Source organism: Monodelphis domestica, chromosome 7 (assembly GCF_027887165.1).
Source record: "Monodelphis domestica isolate mMonDom1 chromosome 7, mMonDom1.pri, whole genome shotgun sequence".
Taxonomy (NCBI): Eukaryota; Metazoa; Chordata; class Mammalia; order Didelphimorphia; family Didelphidae; genus Monodelphis; species Monodelphis domestica.
In genome coordinates this window covers 59,496,695-59,512,397 of record NC_077233.1, presented here as the reverse complement: position 1 = coordinate 59,512,397, position 15,703 = coordinate 59,496,695, and the positions used below count along the sequence as shown (strand labels likewise).

At 47.2% G+C, this 15,703-nt stretch overlaps 1 protein-coding gene across 1 annotated transcript in view; it reads right to left on the bottom strand.

Annotated features, from left to right (window-relative positions):
• The window catches only part of KLF15 (KLF transcription factor 15), a 28,106-nt gene extending 12,847 nt beyond the window's left edge, over positions 1 to 15,259 (bottom strand). Inside the window, exons 1-2 of the mRNA XM_056804712.1 lie at positions 14,816 to 15,259; positions 5,713 to 6,803 (exon numbers count right to left, since the gene is read on the bottom strand). Of these exons, the coding sequence (XP_056660690.1) occupies positions 5,713 to 6,737 (1,025 nt within the window). The 5' untranslated portion in view covers positions 6,738 to 6,803; positions 14,816 to 15,259. The remainder of the gene's footprint in view (positions 1 to 5,712; positions 6,804 to 14,815) is intronic.
• Positions 15,260 to 15,703: the final 444 nt, after the last annotated feature.

The window sequence follows — 15,703 nt, the reverse complement described above, 5'->3', positions numbered from 1 at the left end:
ATTGATTCTAAGATGGAAGGTATGGGTTAAAAAATAAAATAAAATTTAAAAAGTTGAGGAAGAACTGGGCTTTTCTCTAGGCTGCTAATCATTCTATCACATAAGACCAGCCCTAAAGTTTATGATTGTCTGACCATTAGTTAGATTGAATAATAAAATGAAAATATCCTATGATGTGAGGGTTTAAAGAGAGGACTTTAAAACAAACAAACAAAATATCCAGGATGAAAGAGCTGTTAGAATTATTAAAACAGAACACAAAATGTCCCAACTAAATGAGACTTTAGAGCACTGAGTTATAGAGCTGGAAAAGACCTTAAAGGTCATCTTACAAATTAGGAAACTGAGGACTGATGTGGAGAAAGTGACTTGCTCAAGGTCATCTGGCCATCATGATTGAGATTCAAAGATAGGTCCAAATTTGATGCTTTTGCCACATCACCCTGCCACTTTAGAATGGGAAAATGCCATCCTTTCCTAGTGGTAGTGTGCTAGCAGGGACAATATTTCTCTCTTTCACAGTAGCATGCAAAGAACCAATATGATTCATGGCTCAAGAGAAACCTTTTAAGCCCCATTATCCTGCCTCTGGTTTCATAGATAACTTGGCTTATTCCAAGTCATGAATACTTCAGGAATATGACAGCCAATCTTACCCTTCCCACTCCCCCAAAACTATTAAGCACAGTAAAGAACATTATGCTTTGGGGTTGGGATGGGGAAGAAGCAAGGCTAGATCAGAAATCCTGCACTTCCATCTTTGCCATCCATCCATCACTGTCCTCTTTGAGCCTCAACTTGACTCATCTGGAAACGAAGAACTCTCTTCCAACTCTAGCCAAATTTTATGATCCTCCGAAAGAAATATTCCAACCCCCACCAAGTCCAGCCGCCATTGAAGCAAAGTCGGGGTAGGGTGGGGTGGGGTTGTTTAAATAAAGGGTTCTAGATCAGGGGAGGAAGGGCTAGCGTATAAGGTATATTCATAAAGAATAACTGCTTCCTGATTTGATTAGAAATCAGTTGTTCTTACCTTCATAAAGAAGGATACTTCCCAGTTTGAGTAGATGTCTTGGTCCCAACCATTGATTAAAAAAAAAAGACCTCCCAGCCTGAGTAAACATGGGCAATCCTGACCTTTAATACAGGAATCTTGTTATGGGCCCCCCATCAGGGCACCATCCAGCTGTGACTGGACAATTCTAACGAAGAGAAACCGGCTACTCCACAAAAAGATCTATTCTATCTCTAGAGAGCTCTAGCTGTAAGAAAAAGTTCCTTAATCTATTGTCTTTAGTCTATAACCTAGCATAACAGAGCTAGATGAGGACATAGGGAATTGCCAAACTAACCTCCTCATAATATAATGAGGAAACTGAGGCCTAGAGGCTACGTGACTTGCTCACAGATAACCAGGGTTAGACCAGATTGGTCTAATCCTAGACCTGATGATGAACTTCACATTGCCCAGGTCACAACTGTCAAGAGGTAAAGGCTAAAAGCAATTCTTTCTTAAGTAACAGCTCAGTGAAAATAATGTAGATAAGTGACTCAATCCTCCGCTTCACAGTGGCAGTGGAAACTTTACTACCCAGCATTCCTCAGGAAGGAGAAACTGTAGGCTCAAACCACACTGGGCTCATATCCATGCTCCCTCAGGCAAAAGTCATGTAGCGGACAAAGTCCTCCATTTGAAATCTGAAGCCTTCAGATTCAAGTTTAGGCTCTCCTACCGATTAGCAGTGCCATCTTGGAGAGGCCACTTCCCATTGCTAAGACTCAGCTTGCCCATCTGTAAAATGGACCTAAAGCCTGCCTACCTCCAAAGATTGTTGTGAACACCAGAGGAAAAATGTGTGAGGTGCTTTGTAAAGTATTACGTGAACATTAGTTAGCATTACTGCTGGATTTCACAGATGATTTCCTCCAAGGGTAGGATTAAATTTTGCATCTGTGTACTCCACCTCCCTGCCTGATTGCAGGGATTTCACCAAAAGCTTGAGAATCTCTCACTTTATAATCAGACTTCAAACGAGTAAAAGACTTGATCCATGACTAACTCAACCAGGCCTATGAAGAAACAATTGGGTTGGGCTCCTTGGATCATGAGGTCACGGCCAAGGCACCACCTGGTGGCAGTGTACCCTAAAAACAGGTCAGATTTTTGGGAGCAACAAGCACCTTTTCAAATTAATTCTAATTTAAATTAGCAAGCACTAGCATGTTTCCCAGAAGCCATCTTCCCATCAGGATAAAGCTGGTTCTGCCAAATCCCAAACTCTCAGGGCCAGCTCTGAGGTCAGACTAAAAAAGAGGGATTCAAAAGGAGACAAAATTTGCACACAAATAACTCTTGTGGGTAAGGATGCTGAAGAAAGCAGTGCAATAGATAGTCAGACTGGGAGGCAGGGTATGGGTTCAACTCTATACAAGTCACTTGACCTCTCTGGGCCTCAGTTTCCTCATTGACAAAATGAAGAGGTTAGGTTAGATGGCCTCTAGCCATCATGTAGATCCTGTTTCCCCAATAGGGTGAAGTAGGAACAGGGCACTCAACTACACTCACTGGATTCATTTGTTGCCTTGAAGCTGGTGGGAAGCATGGTGCATGTACGCTCAAAAGCCTAACTTGGGATTGAGGGATGGTGATAGGACAATAAAGAAAAGACTTGGATTTTAGCCGTGTGACTTTGAACAGGTCACTTCCCTCTACATCTATTTTCCTACCTGGTAAATGATATGCCAGGTCCAGGAGATCTCAAAGCCCCTTCTAGCTCTGCCTATTCTAAGATTAAGTTGGAAGAATGAGATTGCTATCCTTGAAATATAATCACACACACTGGGGGGAAGGGGAGAAGGAGGTAAGGCAGCAGGATATGCCAGATCACTAGAGAATTTTCTCTCACTTTCTTGCATTCTGTCCCCAGGGAATTTGGAAAAAGTCCATTCTTGATCTCTGCTAAACCAGTAGCTTACAGGGAAGTGGCAGAAGGTCATGGGTAAGTGTAATCATTCAGAAAGGGCCTTTATAATCAAAGACATTGTTTTTTAAAAGTTCCACCTCTCTGGGCCAACTGTGTTCCCTAAAAGGAAAGGGGCCGAGTCTTCATTTCAGCCTAAGTGCTCTCCCTCAGAGCAAGCTCCAGAGGCTTATTGCCCATGGGGGAGTGAATGTTTTGACTTTTGACAATTTAGCAATTTAGCAAGCGCGCGTGCGCACGTGCACACACACACACGCACACACACACACACACACACACACACACACACACACACACACACACACGCCCTGTTCCACCCTACTGCTCAACACTATCACAAATTCTCTTGAGGGGTGTCATTTCCAAGAACTTGAGGCACAAGCATGTTCTTTACAAAGAGAAAATGATATACTCCTCATTCCAAATAGACACACAAACATGCGCACACGCACACAAACACATGACAGGGGAAGAGCCTGGAAAGTCGGCAGTTCCTGCAGGCTAGAAATTCCAATGGGATGACCTACACTGGGCAAGAATATGGGCTTTGGGATTGCAAGATGCCTAGGAAGGCCTGGAGAGGACGAAGAACTTCTGGAAAAGGTAAGCAGGCTTTTTGAGGGGTTTTTCTGAATAATCTGGAAGCTCTCAGAGTTTGTTCTGCCTAATATCGGTACATAGAGAACCCTGGAATGCTGGGGTTTGGAGGGTGGGAAAAATACATCTCCCTCCTCCGCACACAATCATAAAAGTTCTTCCAAGCCCAACCACCAAGGAGATCCAAAACATTCCCAAGCTGAGAAACCTGGCTCACCACCTTGGCTGGCCTGATAAATGCTGATGACTGAAATAGAACGGAGGCAACTGGACTCTGGTAGCTGTGCTACAGAGAAATTCACTTCCTTTTCTAGACCTCAGTTTCCTCCTTTGTAAAATGAAGGATCACTCCAAGCTTTTAGGTATGCCTAGAATTTCTCTGGAGTCTCTCTCCCAACAAAATTGGGCTCCCTCCCAGTGATGGTCCTACTCCAGCATGCTGACTGATTCTAGCATGGCCAGAAGCGAGTGACTGCCTCTGGATAAGTCTGGGTGCCCATTTCTGCTCAATAAGTCACAGGAGTTTCATGTAAAATGTTTAGAGCTGGAAGAGACCTTGAAGGTCATCCAGTCTTGAGTTCCTGAGGCTCAGTAATCTTCTCTGTGGGACAAGGAGAGAACACCAGAGGCTTGGTTAGCCACTCACCTTGCTCCCACCTCTTCCATAAAGCCTTCCTTCATTAGTCCAGCCCATTGCAATCTAGCGGATAGAGCACAGGTCTGGAGTCAAGAAGACTTCTCTTCCTGAGTTCAAATCTAGCCTTGGACACTTACTAGCTATATAACCCTGGTCAAGCCACTTAACCCTGTTTCCTCATCTGTAAAATGAATTGAAGAAGGAAATGGTATCCCTGTCAGGAGTCAAGAGTAACTAGATGGAGTTACAAAGAGTCAGATATGACTGAAAATGACTGAACAACATGGTGGATCGATAGGCAGCAGGTCCAATGTGAAGAATTGGATAAATTCTCTGGGGGGTAAATACCTAGTTTTAAAGCTTGTCTCTAATGTTTATTCACCTTAGATAAGTCACCTAATCTCTCTTAGGATTAGTTTCCTCAACTACCTAAAAATGAGGGGTTAGATGAGGCGACCTCTGACCTCTGCATCCCCTAAACTCCTAATACATTCATGGTTTATTGCCAGTTATTTGACTTTTGGCATGTAGTCTCTGCTATGCCACAAATTTCCAAGGTGACCTTATCCCTTTTCCCCCATCAGGACTTGTTTCCTTCCCTGTAAAATGAATTTAAGACCAGTAAAAAGAACATCAGACTTAGAATCTGAAGCCTGGAGTTTGAGACTTGGCTCTTCTTCTAATAGCATAACCATGGGTAATTCCTATCCCTTTGGGCCTCAAGTTTCCTCATCTATAAAATGAAGGAGTTAGACTAGAGTGACAAGGCTCCATACAACTCTAATAGCTAATGAGTCTACGATGCTGGTTTAACAACTGAGTCCTTTTCACTACTTGGTATTCTCGGTCATTTGGTTAGATATTTCTGTCTTATCTCCTCCTCCATTAGATTCCTTAAGGGAAGGGGCTATGTCTCATTGACTAATTCATTACTGACCTTCTTCATGGCACCCTACCATCCCCAGAGTACAGTCCAAGGGCATTGCACACAGTAGGCATTCAGAAAATATCTGTCTGATTGGTTGACTGACTCGTGAACTTTGCCCCCTTTCCAACAACAATTGGGGATCCCATATTTAACCTGGTCACTCTTTGGGCAACTCCATCTCCAACTGCCCAGCTGCCCAAGGTGTTTGCCTCAGCTCTCCATAACACATTCCTGCTGCAATGAGGCTAAGGTGAACCCATACACAGCTAGCCTCACCTAGCTGTCAGGAAACCAGAAAGCAGTTGGATTTTGCTTTAGAAATTGGTGCAGCATAAGTGCACATGCTCTATGCCTTGTGGTCCTCCTCCACTTTAAGATTTCCCCTTGGGGTTCCACCCTCCTCCTTTGGAGAACGGACAACAATGGGAAGCAGGATCGGGGACTGGCCTTCCTCTACAGGGCTCTATTTTTCAGCAAAGGCCCTTGTCTGCTGGACCCTAAGTGGATTGGAATAAGAGGCCCCCCACACCATGAGCAGCGGCACACACACACCACCCCAGGATACTGACCTCCAGCCACACCCAGGCCACGTGCATGCAAAAGGCTTCTCGCCCGTGTGCCTCCGCAGATGGGCCTTGAGGTGGCTGCTCTTGGTATACATCTTGGTACAGCCAGGGAAAGTACATTTGTGCATTTTAATGAGTTCCGCCGCTGGGTTCTTTGGAAACTTCTGGCCTACCAGGATCCCTGCGGGCCCCGGCACCATGCCGCCCGGCCCAATGGGTTTGGCTGCGATGGGGACAGGGGCTATCCGCACAAACTTGGAGGGCAAGTTCAAGTTGGAAGACTGGACGATCTGTGGCACCAGCGCAAAGGTCTGCCCCTGGATGTTGACAAGGAGCTGCGCAATTTTAATGTTGTCCGGGTTCTGGCCCGGTGAACTGGGACCTGTACTTGACTCTTGTTTGATCTGCATGGGTTGAATTTGGAGTATGACAGGGATCCCGCCCTCTGTGGCCGCTGTACTGTTTGAACTGTGGGCACCTTCCGTTGAGCTGCCAGACTGAGGGGTTTTGCTTTCTTTCAAGCTGCCCCCGGGCAGGATGTGGTCTTTATGCTGCCCAGAAGAGAGCTGGCTGCAAACCCGGAGGTCCTTGGTCCCATCCTCAGGCCCTTCCTTGAGCTCCAGCTCCATGTTTTCCTCCAGGAACTCCTCAATCTCCTCCAAGGTGGGCTGGAATGGCCCCATGTCTTCTGGTTCTGGAAACCGGAAATGTTCCTCTTTCACCATAGGCTGGCACCGCCGCCAGTCCCACCAGGCCACAGGACTGCCCCCCAGCGTTGCCTGGGACAGCAGGTAGTCTAAGATGCTGCCCTGGCCCTCCACACTGGGCGTGCTCCCGTAGCCGGAGCCTAGGACTTGAGAGTCAGGGCTGGAGCAAGAGCAGAAACTGGAGGAGTCGCTGTCATCTTCTGACAATGGAGAGGGCAGCATGTGGTATGCCCGCCCGCCAGCCGGCATGTCCCCCAGGTAACCAAGGGGGAACTTGGTGGTTGAGAAAGACTCCCCCACCGGGAGTAAGTGATCCACCATTCCTAGAACAGTGTTTCCGGAGTGCCCACCAGCATATACCAAGAGATCCCAAGGTCAGATGAGAACCTGCAGAGAAGGGACAAAGAGGCACGAGAGTCAGGCGGCCGTTCTAGGAGGCAGACTGGGCCTTCAAGCATTGCCACACGCTCAGCGAGCGCTCTGTCACTGGTGAATTGTGTCTGCCTAAGCATTTTCCAAGATTGCACCACCTGTTTGCAAAAGAGCCCTTTCCAAAACCATTTCACAACTCTGGGCCTTCGGGTTGCAGACAATGGCTCCTTCCCAGAATTCTCTGGGAGAGATGCGATGAATATGCAGAATACACCAGCATTCAAAATGGCAGGTGGGGAAAGGGACATCCTAGTTGACTAGGGAGTCATCTCTCTACAGAAAGCATAGATTTCATGCCTGCAAGGCCAACCCAAGGGAATACAGGAATCTTCATGGTGTCCTCGGCACAGAAGCAGAAAGGATAGGCCGAGAAGGGCCAGGATGGCCTCAACTTCTCTAATAAAATACATTTTCCTCAACATAATTAATATAATATGGAGGAAGGAGCTCAAGCTCGAGGGGCCAGGCATATCTCTATCCTTAGGCAAAACACTTTCTTGCTCAGGACCACCCATACTTCTTCCATGGAATTAGAGGCTTGGACTAGAATTCTGAAGTCATGTTTTCATAGGAATATTTCGGTCACTATAGTTCCATAAAATTGACTTCTTTTGTGATCCTACATATTTTACTTTATGCATTTAAAAAGTCAAGACAACCATGAAAGTCCATGACACCAAAAAGGTGGCACTTGGTGGCACTCTGAGGTCCCTTTCAGTTCCAACCCCCAATGATCAGTATTCCATAATAGCCTGCTATCGATCAGGACCTTACTCCCTCCCACTGGCTGCCATTTTGCTGGTGGCCTGACCCTGGGTTGGCTTTTCTCCCCTCTATATAGTCAACAATAACCAGCTTGGTCAGAAGTGCTACATCTCGGAGGAACTTTGCCCCTTCAAAAGCATTGCAGCTGTCTTGTTTATCAGGGCTGGAATGGGGGGGAGGGGGGAAGGGGAAAGGGGAATGCATTTAATCTGAGTCCAAAGCTTCTAAGGTTACCTGACATTGGCCCAATGGAAAATGACAGAGCCCCCTTCGTCAATCATAACAAGTATCCTAATGAACTGTTTCCAAAGGAGAGGGGTGGAAGAGCCATGCCCATACACAGTGGAAAGAACCCTGGAATCAAGAGACTTGGGCTTGAATTTCCATACGTAATAACTGTGTGACCTTGGGTAAGTCACTACCCATCTCTAATATCCTCCTCCTTAAAATGAGGGTAATGATACTTGTAGGATCCAATAGGACTACTATAAGAAAAGTGGTTTCTAAAACTTAAAGAGCTATCAAAATGTTACTTGTTAGGATTACTCCAGGATTTATCTCTGGGTAGATAAGAGGATAGAAGCAGGTCATCTTCTCTCTAAGACAACTCAAAAGTATTTGTAACAGTCATGGTGGCAACTAGGATCCTCAGTGACCATCAGCCCTCATGACTGAATTGAAATATATTCCCAATGGAAACTAGAGCCATCTCCCACTTACATGACCCCAGACTAGGTCTTCCTGTCATCTTGTTCCTTTTCAAAACCAATGTTCTCCATTGTACAAAGAAAATCTCCAAATCACAGATTGCCAGAGTCAAGAAGGACCTTAGAACATCAACTGTTAAGAGTTAGGAGAACTCAGAATACAGAGCCAGAAGAGGCCACAGAACATAAAATGTCATAGGTGGAGAGAGCTTTAGAACACAGCATGCTAGAGTGAGAAATGGCCACAGATGTTGTTTTATTCCAAACCCTCATAGTCACATCCCATCTAATTTAATTTTAGATGCCAAGAGGGAAGAGGTAAAGCAAGCTTACTCATCTATGTTCATGGAGTTGGAAGGGACCCCCGAGGTCACATAGGGCAAATCTCTCATTTTTCATATATGGAAACTGAAGTCTAGAAACCAGACTTGCTGGGTAACTTGAGGTCACCCAGACCTCAGCAGAGATGGGCTTCAAATCCAGGCTCCAACCTACTTTCCACTGTGTCTCAGTGCCTCTCTTCACAATTCTCATGTATGTAGAAAGATTGTGAAGATTGAAAAGCCTTCTTCTCAGGATTTCCCCATGGTAGGTAGGGCAAAGATTATCATCTCTGCTTTATAGATGCAGAAAATGAATGTTTCTGACACTAGTTTTACCATTAATTAACTGCATGACCATGGAAAATTCACTTGACCTCTCAGGCTCAGTTTACCTATTGGAACAATAGCTAGACAGCCTCTAAGATCCCTTCTAGCTCTGGCATTCTATTATTCTAGATTCTCCCTTCTACTATTGGTTATTATTTTTATTATTATTAATTATTACTATTTTTATTATCATGGGCAAGGCATTAAAACTCTCTACTATCAGTTTGCCCGAATGGAAAATGAGTCAATTGCTATTAATCTTGCCCTTGACCATCTTCAACTTAAAAAGGAAAATGATAAGAACCAGCTACAGAAGGATGATTATATCTTGAGTTAATTTCCAAATCTCCAACATACCCAGGAAAAAGGCAGGACCAAGTAAAGGGAGAGGGAGTGCCAAGAGCATTTTCGTTTAGATGGGACCATAGAGATCATTTACTCTGACAAAACAGGATCCAACGGATGGAAATCTGGCTCTTAAAGGCCATCTAGCCCAATCCCTTCATCTTTCAGAGAAGAAAACTGAGGCCCAGGGTGGTAAAGTGATTTCCTCAAAGTGGCACACTTGGTAAATGGAAGGGCAGGAGATGCCTCTGACTTCAAATGCAGCATTCTTTCCATGTTGCTTCTTTTTATTGCATGCTAAGTGATGGGATTTCAACCCAGGTTGATACCAGAACCTAAGGAATATCTACTATTCAAGAAGGATCCACATATTCAACTGAATTATTTGAATGACTCTGTCTCTCCACAAACCCTGATGATGATGTCTCTTATGAGACATCAGGGACCAAGAACAATTTAATCAGATGGCAGATGGGAATAAGTATAGACTTTTTAAAAATCTCAACAAAAGTTGAAAGATTTTTTTTTTCCCCCAGGTCTGGGACACTCAGAAATGGGAGTTGGAAAGTAGCAAGTCCTTCGGAGAACTTTCTGGTTATACTGTCCTTGGGCTCCATCCCAGTCTCTAGGTAATGTCACCACACTGGACAGCTGTCACATTTTAAGGTCCCGACCTCATAAAATACTCTGTGTGGCCCAGTGGGCACAGCTATCTCTGGGGTGAAAATGTTCTTTTAATCAGTCTTTTAAAAAGAGATGGGCCCCTTGCAAATAAAGGTTGGTGTAAAAACAAAAGCAACAATAAACATAGAAAAATAAAGAAATAGCCCTCCTGTTGGATCCCTGGGACAGTGTAGTAGGGTAGGCTTGGATTCAAAAGTCTGTGTTCAAATCCCAAGCAAGTCCCTTTATCTCAGTTTCCTTCTCTATAAAAGGTAGAACTAAATCAACTCTACATTCTCATGTGGTTCTAAATCATGCAACGTCTAAGATCATTGAAGAGCAGATCAGCCATGATACCAGATCAATCTGGTGTCTATGAAGCCCATTGACTTAAGGCAGTACTAGGAACAATTGAATATGAGCAGAAAATGAAATGAGAATTGACCTCATCTTTCCTGAAATTCACCTGTCACTTACCTACTCTATACCTGGCTAGCCCGAGCATCAAATGGTATGAGAGATGAGAGGAGAAAACATGTTCCTTTTCCTGTGGATTGTTATCTTCAGAGTATCATAGAACACTAAAGACCTGGGTTCAAATCCTGCCTCTTGAGCTTGCTCCTGTTGGGACCTTGGGTAGTCTTACCTATCAACATTAGAAAGAATTATCTATCAATTATTAGAATTATTAGATATCTATCAGTTATTAGAAATGTAGAATGAGTCCCAGGTCTTAAAGAGCAAGTCTTATAATGACTAGTCTTATAAGATATATACCATGTAGACAGAAAATAATATTGGAATGGGGTAGGCACTAGTGTCTGGAGAAATGGATAAGGGCTTCTTGGAGGAGTGGGGATTTGAGCAGTCTTGAAAGAAGATAACAGGGGATGGTAATATGCCTGAGAATTCCAAAGAAAAGACCTGAAGATAGAAAAGTCATTGAACTTGTCTTGGCCTCAGTTTTCTATAAAATAAAAAGAGTGAACTAAATGTGAAGTATCTTCCTGTTCCTGATTCATGACTTATGATTTAACACATTTAAGACTAAATCATACATGCCAAAACACAACCAAGTGTCAAAAATTCTATAAAGACCAACTGTCATTGAGTAAACGGAAAATCATTTACTCTTCACAGGAAGAGAAGGTCTATACTTCAATGAGTCATAGAATAGGAATCAGGAGACTTAAGTCATAAACTTTCTGTGTGACCTTGGGTAAGTCATTTAATCTAGAATTACTGAACCCAAAGGGAATTCACAAAATGCCTCTGGTTTAACCTCCTGCTTAATTTATCCCTTTGTAAAGCCTCCTTTTATTCCTTTGCAGAATGAGAGGGCTGACTCTCTTCCAAGGTCTCTTCCAGCTGTGGCATATGTTCCAAGGCCCCTTCAAGTTCTACCTTTCTAGGTCCTAAAGATCCTTCCATGAATACTACCCTGCGTTCTAAGGCAGGATCCTCCTACTTCTAACATTCTATGATTTGATACAAGAATATGTTCACCAAGGAAGTGAGATTTGAATTGGGCCTAGTAGGACTCAAGACAGAAAAAAATCTGGAGAAGACTTTGCTGGAGGGAGGCAATAGAATGAGAGAAGGCAATCAATTCATATTTAGTTCTAGATTTGCAGGGGAAGAATGAGATAAATTTAGAGAGGCAGTTCAGACGCTGGACACCAGCCTAAAGAATTTGGGTTTGAAGCAATGGGGACCAATTGTGAACAGGGGAATGCCCAGTTGAAAAAGGGAAATTTTGGATAATTGTGGTGTCAAAATGCAGGACAGACTATTGTGTAATGGGGAAGAGAGACTAAAAGAAAGGGAAATCAATTAGGAAGAGACTTCCTCATTTGAAAGGAAATACAAATTACTTGCTTAGATTTTACTATTACAGTAAGGAGTTTGTGCCAGGAGGCAGGTAGAGGAGTTGCTCCATATCTCTCTAGGGAAAGAACCCCAAGTGATTCCCTAGTCCATTATTACAGAGGAGAAAACAGGTTCAGGGGGTATTTGCCCACAAGCAAAGTCTAGACTTGCAAACCTAGGTGTCTTGACACTCAAACCTCCACTCTTTCCATCTACTAAGGCTTCTTTCCAATCCAAAGCATAATCTCCAAACTTTCCCTAACAATTCCTTCAGGCCAAACAAAATTAGAGCAGGTCGGGGTAGAAGAGACAGTAGATGTTAAGGAACAGGACCTGTATGGAAGGAGGAGGAATTTATAATAAAAGTAGTTCCAGCCCAAAACTGGCCATTAGGTTCATAGGAAAATTCAGGGGAGGAAAAGAGGGGGGGGGGGAGGAAGAGTCTGATTTCCTTGCAAAATAAGAGTCTCTAATCAACTTTGGTCTCCGATGCCAAAAAGCACAGTAGGTCCCACAGCATTAGCACCTACATTTCAGCAACATCTCACCCTTCAGAAAATTGGCCTGCTGCCTGGCTTCTTGAGTAATCACAAGCCCTCCACAACTGTAAATAAGCCCCCTTTTTTTGGGGGGGGGGTAGGGGGAATCGGAATTTCATTAATTCCCACACATCACAGCCTGTCCAAAACACTGGCGGCACTTCCTTCCTAGCTTCTGCGCCCACCCTTTGCCCATCATTCAGAAGGCTTGACTGGTCCTCTTAAAAGCTGCATTATAAGAAATCCATTTCATTCTTCTGGATAAGGGCTGGAAGGGAAGGCCCAGTCAGTCCAGGGTTGGGTTCCTAATCCCTGGTGGGGGTGAAAAAGGAGGGGGGGGCGATCAGGCCTCTTCCAGGGCTTCTCGAAGCCTGGGGGATCCCCATTTGCTAGGGTCTGGGAAAGAGGAGATTTGGAGGCAGAGAAGGGAGGGGCACAACAGCCCAGGGCTCCCTTTGAACTTCACCACCTCTTGTTTGTCAGTTGGGTTGGAAACACTCAGGGACAGATCCCGCTCGGGCGTCATTATGCAAGATGAATGCCTGTTCCCTTTGCCCCCAGCATTCGCTGGGGCCCCCAGGCATTCAGCCACTGAGCACAAGGCGGCTCCAGGCATTTCTATGCTAATGTCCGGGGCCTGAATGGGTCTCGCACAGAATGTGCCCCGCGATTCAAGGCTTGGGAGACTGGAGGAGAGGGGGAGGGGAAGGAAGGGGGAAGGGAGGGAGGGGAGGGGATAGGAGGGGGCTGCGTTTCTCAGTCGCTGAGACACGAGTTATTTTTAAAGGTTGCTACAGAGCACCTGAGTGTGTGTATGTGTGTGCGTGAGTATGTTTTTCCCTTTCCCACTCCCTGAATAAACATCTCGAAATGCCTACGGTATGTGTCAATTACACCTTATTCTGCATCGGGCCTGAAGCTCTGAATGGTTCCGATCGAGATGGCGCATAACCAAAAGCAGGCTGTTGCTGTGTCCGCCCCCCCCCCCCCCCCCCCCCCGCTCCCGCCTTCCTTCCACCCCCTTCTCTTTTCCTTGATCCCAAAGTGCAGAGGATGACCGACAGTAACCCTGCCTTTCTCCGCTTCTCCTGTCAACAGGACCAAAACAGCTAGCAGACAGGCATACTCTAGACGAGCTGCACCCAATGCCTCGATCGCCTCCAGCCCCCAGTCCCCTGACCCCTTCTCTCCAAAACAACCCAGCTGCGGCGTTCCCGCAACCCCACGATTCCAACCCGCGGGCCGCCTGCCAGCCTGCCATCTGGAGAAGTTTAGGAAAAGGGATCCCTCTTCCCACCCCCACCCTCCAAAGCGGGCTCCTCTAGCTCCTCTCCCCGCGACCCAAGCACCGATCTTGGGAGCTGGGCAATTGGATCTTTCGCGTCGCTGCCATCTGACCCCCAGGGCGCCCATCCCGATCCCCGCAACCTGGACACACAAACAGCTCAGGGCCGCATTCCTGCGCAGCGCCCCCTTCTTCGCCCAGGCTGCGGGCACCCAAGCTCCCAGCCCCGACTGACCAGAGGGCTCGGTCTTCCAGGGAGGACAGGCACCTGGTCCCAGCCCGGACCCCAGACCCCGGTTGGGCCAGAGCAGTGGTCGGGAGTTCTAGTTGGCAGGCGCTTGGCCTCGTCTGGCTTGTTTACGCCAAAAGCCCACCTCCTGGAGGGCCGATAGGCCGGAGCTCAAAGGCCATCTTCCTTCCCCGCCCCGCGCCCATATGGTTGTAAACACGTCGGCCGCTTCCCGTGGAAAGCCTGGTTAGCTGGGCTCGGCTAGTCTAGGGGATCAGCCAGACCTCCAGGGCTGAGTCTCCTCAGGTTGAATCCTATCCACCCCCCTACCCAAATACCAGGAGCAAGACCCAGACCCGCACCCACACACACACATACCCAGGGACACACAGACCTGAAGCCCCACTCCAACACGTCACCCGGAGACACGAGCTCACCGAGAGACACACCGGCACACATACACGTAACAGACGCGCAGACATACACGGGCACACAAACACGTAACGGAGACACGCAGAGGTAGACACACAAACACGTAACAGACACACTGAGACACACGGGCACACAAACACGTAACGGAGACACACGCAGAGGTAGACACACAAACACCTAACAGACACATGCAAAGACAGACAGCCGTGTAGACACACGAACTCACAAACACAGAAAGACAGAAACAAGGACGCACAAGCGCGTAAATCCAGAAGCTGGTGTAGACCGACAGACATAAAAACACACAGATTCACACAGACACACGGTTTCTAGGACCACACATCCCAGCTGGTTCCCGCACGTACATCCCCTCCAATTAAGCAGGTCCCCATTAATATTCCTCTCACTTCTTCCCCCACCCCACCCCGTCCGTCTGGCTTATTTGATCCCAATCTCTCCGCTTCCCCCCTACCCATTTCGTACCTGAGCTTTTCGCACCGTGAGAATTTTAAGGGATTGTGGGGAGTCAAAATAGGGCTTAGCGCAGGGGAGGGGGGAAACACTCCAAAAGAGGGGGTCCGCCAATCCAATTCCGAATCCGTGGGAGCTCCTTTGTGGATGGAAAAAAAAAAAACAACACACCACCCCCAAAAAGAGAAAAAAATAGAAAACCAATCCCGCCTGATCGCTAAGAGATGAGCAAAGTTGCGGGCTAGCCGAGTCTCAGGAACCGGGCCCGGTGCCCTTGAACTAGAGCGAGCAGGCTGGCTCGGGCGGGGCAGAGGAAGGCAAGCGGGCCGACGGCCCGAGGGGGCAGGCGGGCGGCCGAGGAGGCGGGCGGCCGTGCAAGGGCAGCAGCCGGTGCTGCTGATGTGTCCTTTAGCCGAGCGAGAGTAGTACTATATGGCCGTCACATGACTGCCTGGGAGACTAGTCCTGGGAACGCAGGGGAAGGCTTGGAGGAGGCTCGGCCCCAGCGAGCTGGCCCATTGGCCGCCGCTGCCGCGAGGGGGCCGGCCCGCGGGCCGGGCGTCAGAGCCTGAGAGGGGCGGCCCTTCGCGCTGCGCGCTCCCCCCCCCCCCCCCGACGCCTGCCCCTCGCCTCCTACTCCCTTCCCTTCTTGCGCTGCGGGGAGCAGGAGGCGCTGCTCCAGGGAGCAGCAGTGCTTCGCACCCCGCTGGCCTAGGGGGGCACAAGGGAGACCTGTAAATCTTTGCCGAAGGAGGGAGTCAAGTGGGCGCGAGGATTCGGATTCTGCAAAGCGTGAATGAGCCCCATGGAAAGCAGAGGCGCGTGCACGTGGGTGCATGCTGGTAAGCGCGCGTGCGCGTGCGCGTGCGTGAATCTGGTGGCTCCGGGTCCAGTATCGGC